The sequence below is a fragment of the Entelurus aequoreus genome, linkage group LG25 (assembly GCF_033978785.1).
Source record: "Entelurus aequoreus isolate RoL-2023_Sb linkage group LG25, RoL_Eaeq_v1.1, whole genome shotgun sequence".
Taxonomy (NCBI): Eukaryota; Metazoa; Chordata; class Actinopteri; order Syngnathiformes; family Syngnathidae; genus Entelurus; species Entelurus aequoreus.
In genome coordinates this window covers 12,606,876-12,624,066 of record NC_084755.1, presented here as the reverse complement: position 1 = coordinate 12,624,066, position 17,191 = coordinate 12,606,876, and the positions used below count along the sequence as shown (strand labels likewise).

The following is a 17,191-nucleotide window of genomic DNA, read 5'->3' as shown; positions in this document are numbered from 1 at the left end:
ACTTGGAGGATGTCCGTGCATTTTTTTTTTAAACTTGTAGAAAAAAAACTGCAGACGCAAAACTCGAGTCATTTTTAAACGGCAACTTTCTGGATTTTTAGAAAGCAACGAATAAAATCAAGCATATAAATTGTGATAGTAAGAGATTTGTCAAAGTCAGAGAATTATGGAATCACTCAATTCTGAGGAAAAAAACATGCAAATATGTACAAAACCCAAAAGCAGTGAAGTTGGCACGTTGTGTAAATGGTAAATAAAAACAGAATACAATGATTTGCAAATCCTTTTCAACTTATATTCAATTGTATAGACTGCAAAGACAACATATTTATTGTTTGAACTGAGAAACGTTTGCAAATAATCATTAACTTAGAATTTAATGGTAGCAACACATTGCAAAAAAGTTGGCACGGGGGCGTTTTTACCACTGTGTTACATGGCCTTTCCTTTTAACAACACTCAGTAAACGTTTGGGAACTGAGGAGACCAATTTTTGAAACTTTTCAGGTGGAATTCTTTCCCATTCTTGCTTGATGTACAGCTTAAGTTGTTCAACAGTCCGGGGGTCTCCGTTGTGGTATTTTAGGCTCCATAATGCGCCACACATTTTCAATGGGAGACAGGTCTGGACTACAGGCAAGCCAGTCTAGTTTTGCATTATTTTACTATGAAGCCACGCTGTTGTAACACGTGGCTTGGCATTGTCTTGCTGAAATAAGCAGGGGCGTCCATGATAACGTTGCTTGGATGGCAACTAGGGATGTCCAATAATGGCTTTTTGCCGATATTCCAATATTGTCCAACTCTTTAATTACCAATACCTATATCAACCGATACCGATATATACAGTCGTGGAATTAACACATTATTATGCCTAATTTGGACAACCAGATATGGTGAAGATAACGTCCTTTTTTTAAAAATTAATAAAATAAAATAAAATAAATAAATTAAAAACATTTTTTTGAATAAAAAAGAAAGTGAAACAATATAAAAACAGTTACATAGAAACTAATAATTAATGAAAATGAGTAAAATTAACTGTTAAAGGTTAGTACTATTAGTGGACCAGCAGCACGCACAATCATGTGTGCTTACGGACTGTATCCCTTGCAGACTGTATTGATATATATTGATATATAATGTAGGAACCAGAATATTAATAACAGAAAGAAACAACCCTTGTGTGTGAATGAGTGTGAATGAGGGTGGGAGTTTTTTTGGGTTGGTGCACTAATTGTAAGTGTATCTTGTGTTTTTTATGTTGATTTAATTAAAAAAACTAAAAAAAAAACGATACAGATAATAAAAAAAACAATACCGATAATTTCCGATATTACATTTTAAAGCATTTATCGCCGATAAATTATCGGACATCTCTAATGGCAACATATGTTGCTCCAAAACCTGTATGTACCTTTCAGCATTAATGGTGCCTTCATAGATGTGTAAGTTACCCATGCCTACTACACTAATACATGCTTGATGTATAGCTTACAACCTACTCAGTGGCCTAGTGGTTAGAGTGTCCGCCCTGAGATCGGTAGGTTGTGAGTTCAAACCCCGGCCGAGTCATACCAAAGACTACAAAAAATGGGAGCCATTACCTCCCTGCTTGGCACTCAGCATCAAGTGTTGGAATTGGGGGTTAAATCACCAAAAAGGATTCCCGGGCGTGGCCACCACTGCTGCTCACTGCTCCCCTCACCTCCCAGGGGGTGATCAAGGGTGATTGGTCAAATGCAGAGAATAATTTCGCCACACCTAGTGTGTGTGTGACAATCATTGGTACTTTAACTTTAAGTTGTTCAACAGTCCGGGGGTCTCCGTTGTGGTATTTTAGGCTTCATAATGCGCCACACATTTTCAATGGGAGACAGGTCTGGACTACAGGCTAGGCCAGTCTAGTACCCGCACTCTGTGGTGACCCCTCGCCCCATCCTTGTTTGTGAATGACTGACCATTTCCTGGAAGGTGCTTTTATACCCAATCATGGCACCCACCTGTTCCCAATTAGCCTGTTCACCTGTGGGATGTTCCAAATAAGTGTTTGATGAGCATTCCTCAACTTTCTCAGTCTTTTTTTGCCGCTTGTGCCAGCTTGTTTGAAACATCTTGCAGGCATCAAATTCCAAATGAGATAATATTTGCAAAAAATAACAAAGTTTTCCAGTTGGAATGTTGAGTATCTTGTCTTTGCAGTCTATTCAATTGAATATAAGTTGAAAAGGATTTGCAAATCATTGTATTCCGCTTTTATTTACCATTTACATAACGAGCCAACTTCACTGGTTTTGTGTTTTGTAAAATAAACAAACAAAAACACTCTAACACGTATTTTGTTGCACCACCTCTGGCTTTCATAACACCTTGCAGTCTCCAAGGCATGGATTTAAAAAGTGACAAAACAATACTCTTCAACTATCTTGCTCAGATCAGCTTTGCAGGTTGGAGTGTTGTCATTGGCTCCATCCATCCATCCATTTGCTACCGCTTGTCCCTTTCGGGGTCACGGGTTGTCATTGGATCACTTTCTTCAATTCCCACCACATATTTTTAATTGGATTAAAACCCAGATTATTTGCAGACCATGACATTGACCTTATGTACCGTTCTTCAAGGAAATGTTTTACAGTTTTTGCTCTTTGGCAAGGTGCATTATAATCTTGATAAATGATGTCATCATCCCCAAAAAAGTGTCCAAAATATCAATGTAAACTTGTGCATGTATTGAAGATGTAATGACAGCTTTCTGCCAGTACATGCAGCCTCATATCGTCAATGACTGTGGAAAATAGCATATTTTCTTCAGGAAGTCGTCTTCATAAATCTCATCAGATCGGCACCAAACAAAAGGTGCAGCGTCATCACCTTGCTCGATGCAGATATGAGATTTATCAATGAATATGACTTTAATCCAGTCATCAATAGTCCACAATTGCTTTTCCTTTGACCATTGAATGCTAAATTCTTAATGGCGGCTTTCGTTTAGCTTTTTTGTTTTTAAATCCCATTTTCTTGAGGCAAGTCCAGTGAATCCATCAATTTCCCAGGGGTTGTGTATTCTGAAGCTATAACAACACACCTACAAAATCCAATATATCATGTAGAAAATACTTACGGGAAAACGGGGTTATTTAGCTTACATCAAAACATCCGCCAAGAGTCAATTTTAAATTAAAACCTCAGAGTTTTGAGTCGTGCACCCTCCTCGTTTTCCAACTCCTGGTAACAAAGACACTCTCACAAAGCGTGACAACCAACCCCATCACCAGCACGGTTGTCACACTGTTGTTGTTTTTTTCTTAGGGAAAATCTTTAAAATGGCATGTCGAAATGTAATTGCAGTGACAAGTGGACAATGACATAATTGAATGCATCTGGAGTATGCATAGAAATGAGCAGGAAACTTGTATTAAAAAAACAAAAACAAGTAATCTGTTATTTGCAATTTTATAATTAAATACAAATGTTTTCACTATTTTATGTTTTTATTCATTTAATAATTAATTGTTAATATTTTTACACATTTAAAAATGTTTTTATTTTTTAGATTTAGAATTATATATATATATATTTTTATTTTTATTTTTTTTATTTATTTTTTTATTTATTTATTTTTTTATTTATTTTTTTATTTATTTATTTATTTTTTATTTTTTATTTTTTTACTTTGAAATACACTCTGACTGTACTCAGTATGTATAAAAACTATTATGTGCATTCAAGTAAACCATTTTAAAAAATGTTCCTGTATGATGTTTTGACCCAAAAAAATTGCACTTGTATCAAAATATTGATGAAAAATCATGCCAGCGAGTAACTTTTTTTAATTTTATTTTTATTTTTTTGCTGCAGCTGTTACATATACTGTAATATTGTACATGGTAATTGGGATTTGTTATATATTGTGTATATTATATAAAAAATATAATATAATAATATATCAGTATATATTATATACTGTACATATAATATGTAAATATTACATATGTTATATTTTATATTGCTAATATGGTACATTTTTAGTCTACTTAATACCTGAATTATCCTTTCCATCCTTTGTAACTGAGCTACTGTGTGGATCAATAAAATGTGTCTAAGTCTAAATCTAATTTACTGCGATTACTCAAAATTCTGTGCGAATAATCCGATTAAAAAACGAAATCGTTTGACAGCGCTAGTGTGACAGCCAACCCCAAATATATTATACTGTATTGCTAGAATCAAGGCTAACACCCGTGCAACTCGTTAGCTAGTGAAGTGAATTAATGAACTCATAGCATGTTTTGCTTATGGTGAAGATTTATATCCAACTTGGAGAAGGCAAACCACCAAGTTTAATGAAATAGTGGTATTTCAGTTTGAGCACATAATAAGACGAGGCCCCTTGGTGTGATACTCGCAGGTGGATTGGATCACTTCTCGTAGGAAAAGAGGCTCTAATTGGGACTTCGGAATGCAAAAGTGATAGCCCTGTCCTTGAGAAAAGACTACCTGTCTAGCTCAAAGCCAACATTTAAGTTATGACTTAAAGCAGTGTTTTTTCAGACACTTTCACATGAACGTCTCAAGAAGAAGGGATATAAGACTGTGGTTCGGCCTCTCCAGGGGCCGTACTTATCAAGCTTCTTAGAATTACTCCTAAGAAGTCTGCTAAGAGTTGACTTAAGAGTAAATAAATTCTTCGCTGAAAGCTGCACTTAAAAGTTAGTTATCAAGCGTCTTACTCACACTTTCAGCGAAGTGTAGGACTGAATCTTAAGTGTCACACTCAGAGCTGAATTACGACATTACTATGTGCCGTAAATGGAATTTTAGGTGACGTCATTTCTGTGTCCATAGAAATGACCAATCACGGAAGGGAATCCGTTGTCTAAGAATAAAGAAATATCTTGGAAATATTTAAGTGGACAATGGGAGTGTATATTTTGACAATAAACTACAAAATAATACAAAACAAACTAGTCCCCGCCGGCACTCACGCTACCGCTCCCTCTCTTCTCTCGCCCACACACTCACTGACGTCACTCACCTCACGGCCACACACATACGCTACTGTCATAACATTTTCTTTCCAATTCATTAATTAGGCAACTAATTTGAAACTGGTGTGGGTGGCTCTATATATACTAGCCCACTGCAGACACATGCAGAAATCAACAAGGAATCGAAAAGTATTAAATCTGTCACAAAAATAATATCCGCTCTGTCTAAACGATACCGTTTGATCAGCTGCTCGTCATCAAAAAAAAAAAAAACATTGTTCCGTTCCCTGAACGTTCGCGCACGTCTCTCTCGCCTCAGTGCCATCCCCTGCTGGCAACTCCTAACCACTTAAGACACCTCTGAAGGTCTCTTAAATATCGTGGAGAGTAGGAGTGATTCTTAGACTTAAGAACGTTGATAAAAAGCTTTTATTCTTAAGTTTGAGAGTAGGACTAAATTTCGCAAATTCTCAGGACTTAAGTGTAAAATGGCACTCTAAGAACCTTGATAAGTACGGCCCCAGGTTTTTTAACCTAGGCTCCTCCGGGTACTGCAGACCTGTTTAATGATGCTCGCTTGTAATAAAGCAACTTTTTGTTCAGCAAAGCATCTTTGACGTCATCCAGCCGCACCGCCATGTCGCCCTTCTGCCCGGGTGAAGGTGGCAAGACCAGAAATACACCTCACTAGCTAATATCTATCAATAAATATTTGTCATTAAGGGTGTGTTCACACTTTCATTGTAGTTTCGGTTAAAATGAATGTGTGCTTCTCTATATTTTACAAACTTTTGTTGATTTCTAAGTTGGTAAATATAGTAGATTATAAGAATAAGCTACAAATTCAACCCTGCAGTCTACATTGTGGTTTGGAATATTTGAATGACGTCACATGATGTATGTCACAAAAGAAGGTCCATATTATGCAAATGTTCTCATACTGTGCAGCCTTTGTGTGCTTGACGCACGTTGACGTAAATTGCCCTTTATTCAATGAAAATATAACTCATTTTTCCTTTTCTTATGTAAACTATGTGTTGTTTAATGTCATGAAAAATGCATGTAGAGAAAGGTTGGGTGGGATTCCTTGATTCCCACGTAAAGTACACCCACTGCAGGGTGAATATGTTAGAATACATTATAATATTCAATTTGGACAAATGTGTTGCAATGTCATTTATTCATAGCTTGACCAAATTATGATTTAAAGTAAATGTTTTAGCAGGGAATGACACAATTTATTGATGAGAAAGACTTACAAATACGAGCAATTAGTCGAATGAATATATTATACATAGCACTGTAGACAGTACATAGTAGTTGGTATTTTAGTGAGAAAAATATTTTTTCTCAATAATGTTTTTCCTTTTAAAGGATGATAGTAAATTATTATACTTATAATAATGATGATAGTAACAATGATTACAATAATTACAATAATGCAAGAGGAAAAAAAATTTTTTTTTTTTTTTTTTATAAATGACTGTGATCATAATGTAAATAAGGGATTTCTAATCATTGCTATGTTGGAATTCTTATTAATATAGATACTGTTGTAGATACTTTTGGATTGTTTTGTGTCATGTTTGGGCGTCCTTTCGATTGCTCAGTTGATTGCTATTCTGAATGTTGCTGGGCCGGGTTTGGAATTGGAATTGTATTATTATGGTATTACTGTGTATTATTCTGTTGGACTAATTAATAATAAAAATAAAAAAATTATATATATATATACACACATATATATATATATATATATATATATATATATATATATATATATATATATATATATATATATATATATATATATATATATATATATATATATATATATATATATATATATATATATATATATATATATTATTAATCTACTTGCTAATTTACTGTTAATATCTGGTTACTTTCTGTTATTTTTTAATCTACACTTACATTAAAATGTTCTAAACACTTTAAAAAAAAAAAAAAAAAAAAAAAAAAAAATATATATATATATATATATATATATATATATATATATATATATATATATATATATATATATATATATATATTAGTATATTATAGTTACTATATATATATATATATATATATATATATATATATATATATATATATATATATATATATATATATATATATATATATAGTATAGTATAGTTACTATATATAGTTATTAAATGTTTATGCCCCATATTTGCTTTTCAAAGGACACTGCAATTCACTCTAAAAATTTATAAATTTAATATCATCAACGGGTTAACAAAAAATAGGTTGATCATTTAATTCAATTATGTATTCTGAACACGTAATTTATTAGTTGTGAAATATTTTTTTATTAGTTCTTGCATGGGCAACTAGTACCCAGTGAATACAATGTGTATGCATTTTAAGATATTTTTCTTATTTGCATCTAACTTTTTTTTATTTAGATAAAAATACAAATAAGTAGGCGATTATTTTAGGATTTTTTTGTTTCATAAATGTTTTTTTAAGTATTAATTCAACCTGAAAAACAATGTAAATCATACAGATCATGACGAGCTTGTGTCATTTTCAGGTTGAATACCCATTCAACTCGTAAAAAATGCACTTTTTTTTGTATTCAGCAGCTTATTAGGGGAGCAAAGCATTGATGCAAAGTGAAAGAGAAGTTCAGAACAAGCTGTAAGGAGTCACGTTAGCAGTGTGGCGAAGCGGCCTCTTACTGGATCTGCCGGGCTGTTTGGAGACCGGCAGGGAGACCTCGGTCAGAGGCAGGATGTAGACCTCGGGCCCATTGTGGCGTGAAGGCGAGAGGTCCGCCTGGTACTCCTCGCCGTCTGCGTTTTCAAACTCCTGGTGCAAGAAATTACACACGCCGCCATTAGTCATGCGCCCGCCGCCGTCGCCAACAGTGGCAGACAATGGTGGCACTGTGATGCCCACCTAGCCAGTGGACGCTCCCATAGGTCATGTGTGCGTTGCATTGTGAAAGTGCTCATTAATGCAAAGAAGTGCTTCTTGTGTGCTCACTTGTGCACGTCAGCACTTTTGTACCCATTGTGTACAACATGTGGGCACATACTCATTCAAAGATGCCAAACAACAAAACTTCATTTGATTAAAAATTACCTTAGTTTGGATAATATATATATATATATATGTTGTATATATATATATTTATTTTTTTTTTTTTTTTTCTGCAGCTGTTACATATACTGTAATATTGTACATGGTAAATGGGATTTGTTATATATTGTATATAACATATGAAAATATAATATAATAATATAGAATATCAATATATATTATATACTGTATATATCAGGGGTGTCAAACTCACTTTAGATGGGGGGCCACATGGAGAAAAATGTACTACCAAGTGGGCCGGACTGGTAAAAATCCCAGCACGATAACTTAAAAATGAAGACATGTTGCGGTTAATAGTATTCTATCTTTATTTGTCGTTATTTATCATGCACTAACAGCATGTGGCTTATTTTTATTTGTTTTACATATGTTGCATAATCGACAAAGATACAAAGAATTGCTCTTGCGACATCTAGTGGACACATTTAAAACAGCAGTTTCTTTCCTTCAAAAATTCTGAAATTTTGGCTCATTTTTATACTTTGCAAACTCATCCCACGGGCCGGATGAAACCTGTTTGCGGGCCAGATCCGGCCCCCCGGGCCATACGTTTGACACCCCTGGTATATATAATATGTAAATATTACATATATGTTATATTTTATATTGCTACTATGGTACATTTTTCGTTTACTTTATACCTGCATTATCCTTTCCATCCTTACCCATTATATAATATAATATAATATAATAATATAAAATATCATTATATATTATATACTGTATATACAATATGTAAATATTACATATATGTTGTATTTTATATTGCTACTATGGTACATTTTTTGTTTACTTTATACCTGCATTATCCTTTCCATCCTTACCCTTTACTGTATATAATATAATATAATAATATAAAATATCATTATATATTATATACTGTATATACAATATGTAAATATTACATATATGTTGTATTTTATATTGCTACTATGGTACATTTTTCGTTTACTTTATACCTGCATTATCCTTTCCATCCTTACCCTTTACTGTATATAATATAATATTATATAATAATATAAAATATCAGTATATATTATATACTGTATATACAATATGTAAATATTACATTTATGTTGTATTTTATATTGCTACTATGGTACATTTTTTGTTTACTTTATACCTGCATTATCCTTTCCATCCTTACCCTTTATATAATATAATATAATAATATAACATATCAGTATATATTATATACTGTATATATAATATGTAAATATTACATATATGTTGTATTTTTTATTGCTACTATGGTGAATGTTTTGCTTACTGTATACCTGCATTATCCTTCCCATCCTTACCCTTTTTATAATACAATATAATATAATATAATAATAAAAAATATCAATATAAATCATATACTGTATATATAATATGTAAATATTACATATATGTTCTATGTTATATTGCTACTATGGTACATTTTTAGTTTACTTCATACCTGCATTATCCTTTCCATCCTTACCCTTTATATAATATAATATTATATAATAATATAAAATATCAGTATATATTATATACTGTATATATGATATGTAAATATTACATATATGTTATATTTTATATTGCTACTATGGTACATTTTTAGTTTACTTTATACCTGCATTATCCTTTCCATCTTTACCCTTTATATAATATAATATTATATAAAATATCAGTATATATTATATACTGGATATATAATATGTAAATATTACATATATGTTGTATTTTATATTGCTACTATGGTACATTTTTTGTTTGCTTTATACCTGCATTATCCTTTCCATCCTTACCCTTTACTGTATATAATATAATATTATATAATAATATAAAATATCAGTATATATTATATACTGTATATACAATATGTAAATATTACATATATGTTGTATTTTTTATTTATACTATGGTACATTTTTTGTTTACTTTATACCTGCATTATCCTTTACACCTTACCCTTTATATAATATAATATAATAATATAACATATCAGTATATATTATATACTGTATATATAATATGTAAATATTACATATATGTTGTATTTTATATTGCTACTATGGTACATTTTTTGTTTGCTTTATACCTGCATTATCCTTTCCATCCTTACCCTTTACTGTATATAATATAATATTATATAATAATATAAAATATCAGTATATATTATATACTGTATATACAATATGTAAATATTACATATATGTTGTATTTTTTATTTATACTATGGTACATTTTTTGTTTACTTTATACCTGCATTATCCTTTACACCTTACCCTTTATATAATATAATATAATAATATAACATATCAGTATATATTATATACTGTATATATAATATGTAAATATTACATATATGTTGTATTTTATATTGCTACTATGCTAAATGTTTTGTTTACTTTATACCTGCATTATCCTTTCCATCCTAACCCTTTTTATAATACAATATAATATAATATAATAATATAAAATATCAGTATATATTATATACTGTATATATAATATGTAAATATTACATATATGTTCTATGTTATATTGCTACTACGGTACAGTTTTAGTTTACTTTATACCTGCATTATCCTTTCCATCCTTACCCTTTATATAATATAATATTATATAATAATATAAAATATCAGTATATATTATATATAGTATATATAATATGTAAATATTACTTATGCTATATGTTTTATTGCCACTATGGTACATTTTTGGTTTACTTTATACCTGCATTATCCTTTCCATCCTTTATAACTGAGCTACTGTGTGGAACAATTTCCCTTGTGGATCAATAAAGTTTGTCTAAGTCTAAGTCTAATAAGTCAGGCATATTCAAACTTTTCATCCCATGTTGGCTGCAATAATATCTTAATAAATGTAATATTGCTGTTTTGTAGCTGTTTAGTAGTAGAAAGGAAGTAATGGTCTCATCATTTTGAAAAAGGGCCTTTTCAGGTCACAAACCTAACACTGTGATACCCCAACATGTCCAGCAGAGGGGGTAAAAGTAGACTTTATGTGCTACATTATTAGCTGCAGACTAGCTGAAAATGTCCCAAAATCTCCAAAATAATTGAAAGATTATCTCTTGATGCAGATTATGGAACTGTTAAGAATTGAACAATGATTTTGGACAAAGTCAGTTGATTTAATTTAGTGTTTGCCTAGAAATGAGTTGTGTTTTTCAGTCAGGAGAACCATCTGCCACTCTCCAGCGGGCATCATGGCGGAGCCAGCACCTTGGCTGCGGGTGAGTCAGCCTGGCGTGGCGATATAGCTCCCAGGAGAGCTTTATTCGCTTGACAAAAGCTCTCCATTTACTGGCCCGCGCTCAGCACGTGTCACAAAGGGAATAATGAGCTTTTGGGGACTTTTGTGCTCTGACTCAGATGTACATCTTCCCAAGTACAGTAGTTGAGCTGCTAGCTACAAATTACTTTTATATTGTATATGTATACAGTATTATTTATATATATATATATATATATATATATATATATATATATATATATATATATATATATATATATATATATATATATATATATATATATATATATATATATATATATATATATAGATATATATATATATATTATATACTGTATTATATTATATATTTTTTAATTTTCCAGAGGGAACTCTCCTGAAGGAATCAATAAAGTACTATCTATCTATCTATCTATCTATCTATGTATGTATATATATATATATATATATATATATATATATATATATATATATATATATATATATATATATATATATATATATATATATATATATATATATATATATATATGTGTGTGTATATATGTATGCGTGTGTATATATGTATGTATGTATATGTATATATGTTTATATATATGTATGTGTATATATGTATGTGTATATATGTATGTATATATATATATATATATATATATATATATATATATATATATATATATATATATATATATATATATATATATGTATGTATACTGTATATATATATAAAATTATACAAATATATTAAATACATAAGTCAAAATAACATGTCATCACATATATATATATATATATATATATATATATATATATATATATATATATATATATATATATATATATATATATATATATATATATATATATATATATATATATATATATATATAATGTCGCAATACATAACAATAATAACTGCTATATTATTAAACTTCTTTATTTAAAATTTGTAAATGTATACTTTAGAAGGGTAATTAAACATGATGTTAATATATTCTAAAATCAAAATGAGTAATTGGAAATACATGCTGTTCATTCAGGTGGGTTTTTTTGCATTATAAATTTGGATAAATATTATCATTTCATTTTATATTTCTTTTTTTTTAAAATTTTCAGCAACTTTACAGATATAAAAATAGTAAATAACACAATTAAGTATTTGTGGACATTTTATTAAAAGCTAATAATTGTTTTTGTTACAGTATCTTTATCCATAATAAATACTTTATATTTGTAAACAAACATAATGTTACTTTATTAAATATTTAATAATTAAAATAATAAATAAAATAACTATTACAAATATATAGTAAAATACCTGTATATATTGTATAATATAATTAAACAACAATTATTCAACATATGTATACAAAATAAATCAAAAATACAATCTAGAATTGCATATAAATGTAGATATTTGGTTATATTTTTTCAGTAATAGTTATAATCAATACAAATACTGTATATATAGAATATTTTGAATTATTTCAAACAATACGCACAGACCCTTAAGACACCCCTCTGTTATAATACGCAAATTCTTTATTCCACTCACATCAAAACTGGGTCAAATATACACTATATTGCCAAACGTATTTGGCCACCTGCCTTTACTCACATATGAACTTGAAGTGCCATCCCATGGAATTGACCAAAATGTTTTGGTATCCTGGAGCATTCAAAGTTCCTTTCACCGGAACTAAGGGGCCAAAGCCCAACTCCTGAAAAACAACCCCACACCATAATTCCTCCTCCACCAAATTTCACTCTCGGCACAATGCAGTCCGCATTGTAGCGTTCTCCTGGCAACCTCCAAACCCAGACTCGTCCATCAGATTGCCAGATGGAAAAGTGTGACTCATCAGTCCAGAGAAGGCATCTCCACTGCTCTAGAGTCCAGTGGCGATTTGGTGATGCATGGCTTAGATGCAGCTGCTCGGCCATGGAAACCCATTCCATGAAGCTCTCTGCGTACTGTACGTGGGCTAATTGGAAGGTCACATGAAGCTTGGAGCTCTGTAGCAACTGACTGTGCAGAAAGTCTTTGCACTATGCGCTTCTGTCAGTTTACATGGCCTACCACTTGGTGGCTGAGTTGCTGTTGTTCCCAAACTCTTCACTTTTCTTATAATAAAGTTGACTTTGGAATATTTAGGAGCGAGGAAATTTCACGACTGGATTTGTTGCACAGGTGGCATCCTATGACAGTTCCACGCTGGAAATCACAAATGTTTGTAGAAACCGTCTCCATGCCTAAGTGCTTGATTTTATACACCAGGCCAAGTGATTAGGACACCTGATTCTCATTATTTGGATGGGTGGCCAAATACTTTTGGCAATATAGTGTAGAATTATATAGTTTACTTCAATTGGTCATATTTGTTGTAATGTTGAGTGCCCAGTATGAATCTGCATCTTAATACGGTACCTTAAAGCCCATGTCGCCCTTCTTGCAGCACAGGCACGCCAGCATGACGAAGACGAAGGTGAAGAGGCCGGAAAAGGAGACGACGATGACGGCGAGGGACGAAGGCCACGACAGCTCGCTCAGCGGAGCTCCATCTGCGGCGGCAAACACAAAGAGGCTTCCAAACTGTCATACAGGAAATGAAACGCAGCGTGGAGATAAAAGGTAATCTTTCATTAGTGGCTTTAAGGATGGGAGAAGCGTCATTTAATAATGATAATAATAATAATAAACGTAATATATTCTATTTCCAGTCCTCCTGGGGACTAGTGGGAGTAATGGATAAAAACAAGGTTATACGTTATGACGGGGGTGTCCAAAGTGTGGCCCGGGGGCCATTTGCGGCCCGCAGCTCATGTTTTACCGGCCCGCGGCACATCATTCTAAAAATACTAAAAAAAAAAATTGTTTAAACATTAAAACGTGGAATAAAAGAGCAAATAGGTGAAATGCAACGAGAAAAAAAGTTGCATTGTTGACTCTAAAAACACAATTTTTTAAAATAATTTTTCAAAAAATAATAATGAGTCAAAATCAATGTTGCTATGAATTATTGACTGATTTAAGGACAAAAAGGACACAAATACAACAAACAAAAAAAATATCAATATTATTTTAAAAAATACATACAAATTATATACTAATACTAATTATACTAATTATTACATTGATTGTTATTATAAATATACTAAACTCATTACACTATATATTATCTGAAGCTGATATAGAGATTTAAGTGTTGAATGTAAAAAAAAAAAAAAATCCAAAAAAAAGCATGACCATTTTATGAGTGGGGCACTTTTGGAACCCCAAAAATTTTAGTGGAATTAAAAAACACCTGTCTTTGCTAAAAAATTTTTAAAAAAAATAAAAATAAATTCAAATCAATTTTGCTATGAATTATTGACAGATTTAAGGACAAAAAGTACACAAATACAACAAACAAACAAAACACGAAAAATATGAAAATTATTTTTAAAAATACATACAAATTATATACTAATACTAATTATACTAATTATTATATTGATTGTTATTATAAATATACTAAACTAATTACACTATATATTATCTGAAGCTGATATAGAGATTTAAATGTTGAATGTAAAAAAAAAAAAAAATTCCAAAAAAAGCATGACCATTTTATGAGTGGGGCACTTTTGGATCCCCAAAAATTTTAGTGGAATTAAAAAACACCTGTCTTTGCTAAAAAAATAAATAAATAATAATAATAAATTCAAATCAATTTTGCTATGAATTATTGACTGATTTAAGGACAAAAAGGACACAAATACAACAAACAAAAAAAACACGAAAAATATGAAAATTATTTTAAAAAATACATACAAATTATATACTAATACTAATTATACTAATTATAACATTGATTGTTATTATAAATATACTAAACTAATTACACTATATATTATCTGTAGCTGATAGCTGATATAGAGATTTAAGTGTTGAATGTAAAAAAATAAAAAATAAAAGCATGACCATTTTATGAGTGGGGCACTTTTGGATCCCCAAAAATTTTAGTGGAATTAAAAAACACCTGTCTTTGCTAAAAATAATAATAATAATAATAATAAATTCAAATCAATTTTGCTATGAATTATTGACTGATTTAAGGACAAAAAGGACACAAATACAACAAACAAATAAACCACGAAAAATATGAAAATTATTTTAAAAAATACATACAAATTATATACTAATACTAATTATACTAATTATTATATTGATTGTTATTATAAATATACTAAACTAATTACACTATATATTATCTGAAGCTGATATAGAGATTTAAGTGTTGAATGTAAAAAAAAAAAAAATTCCAAAAAAAAGCATGACCATTTTATGAGTGGGGCACTTTTGGATCCCCAAAAATTTTAGTGGAATTAAAAAACACCTGTCTTTGCTAAAAAAAAAAAATAATAATAATAATAAATTCAAATCAATGTTGCTATGAATTATTGACTGATTTAAGGACAAAACAGACACAAATACAACAAACAAAAAAAACAAGAAAAATATGAAAATTATTTTAAAAAATACATACAAATTAAATACTAATACTAATTATACTAATTATTATATTGATTGTTATTATAAATATACTAAACTAATTACACTATATATTATCTGTAGCTGATATAGAGATTTAAGTGTTGAATGTAAAAAAAAAAATTTTAAAAAGCATGACCATTTTATGAGTGGGGCACTTTTGGATCCCCAAAAATTTTAGTGGAATTAAAAAACACCTGTCTTTGCTAAAAAAATAAAAATAAAAAATAAAAATTCAAATCAATGTTGCTATGAATTATTGACTGATTTAAGGACAAAAAGGACACAAATACAACAAACAAAAAAAACACGAAAAATATGAAAATTATTTTTAAAAATACACACAAATGATATACTAATACTAATTATACTAATTATAACATTGATTGTTATTATAAATATACTAAACTAATTACACTATATATTATCTGTAGCTGATAGAGAGATTTAAGTGTTGAATGTAAAAAAAAGCATGACCATTTTATGAGTGGGGCACTTTTGGATCCCCAAAAATTTTAGTGGAATTAAAAAAAAAAACCCGTCTTTGCTAAAAATTAATAATAATAAATTCAAATCAATTTTGCTATGAATTATTTACCTATTTAGGGATCAAATTACTTCACATCAAATATTCCACTTTGAAAATCTTTTTGGGAAAAATATTGCATATTTTGTCTTTTTGCCCCAAAAAATTGGGTGACTTATTTTTAACCTTTTTTAAGACTGAAACCCTTCTGGGTCCCTAGGGCCTAACTTGAGCAAGCCCCAAAGGTTAAAAAAAAAAAGTGTATATTTAATTGGTTTTGAAAATGAAGAAAATATCAAAATGGCCCCCGCGTGCTTTGATTTTTCAGTGTGCGGCCCTCGGTGGAAAAAGTTTGCACACCCCTGCGTTATGAGGTGTTTCAAAACAGTGTGCGTTCTCGTCAAAGTAAAGTAAAAAAAAGTGTTTTGAAGCCTTTCACTGCGTGGATGATTAAATATTAAGTCTCTCAGCCGTTGTGTGCAAACAATACGCGAGCATCTGGGGACAAATAATCAGATGTGACAGTTTGTAGATTTTAATCTGATTAGCGTAGCGCCGTTTCCTGTCCGCGCAGATGAAGCGAAAGAGCGAATAAAAAATGAAGGAGGTGCTTTGAATCAAGCCGGGGCTAAAACAGGCAACATTAACAAATTATATAACTAATCTGTTGTTAAGTTAAAAAGTTAAAGTACCAATGATTGTCACACACACACACACTAGGTGTGGCGAAATTATTCTCTGCATTTGACCCATCACCCT

The 17,191-nt window shown here is 30.4% G+C and overlaps 1 protein-coding gene across 1 annotated transcript in view; it reads right to left on the bottom strand.

Moving 5' to 3' along the window:
* Positions 1–17,191, bottom strand: part of aatka (apoptosis-associated tyrosine kinase a) — a 64,330-nt gene that overhangs the window by 15,152 nt on the left and 31,987 nt on the right. The window contains exons 2-3 of the mRNA XM_062036473.1: positions 13,801–13,934; positions 7,700–7,829 (exon numbers count right to left, since the gene is read on the bottom strand). Coding sequence (XP_061892457.1) covers positions 7,700–7,829; positions 13,801–13,934 — 264 coding nt within the window. The remainder of the gene's footprint in view (positions 1–7,699; positions 7,830–13,800; positions 13,935–17,191) is intronic.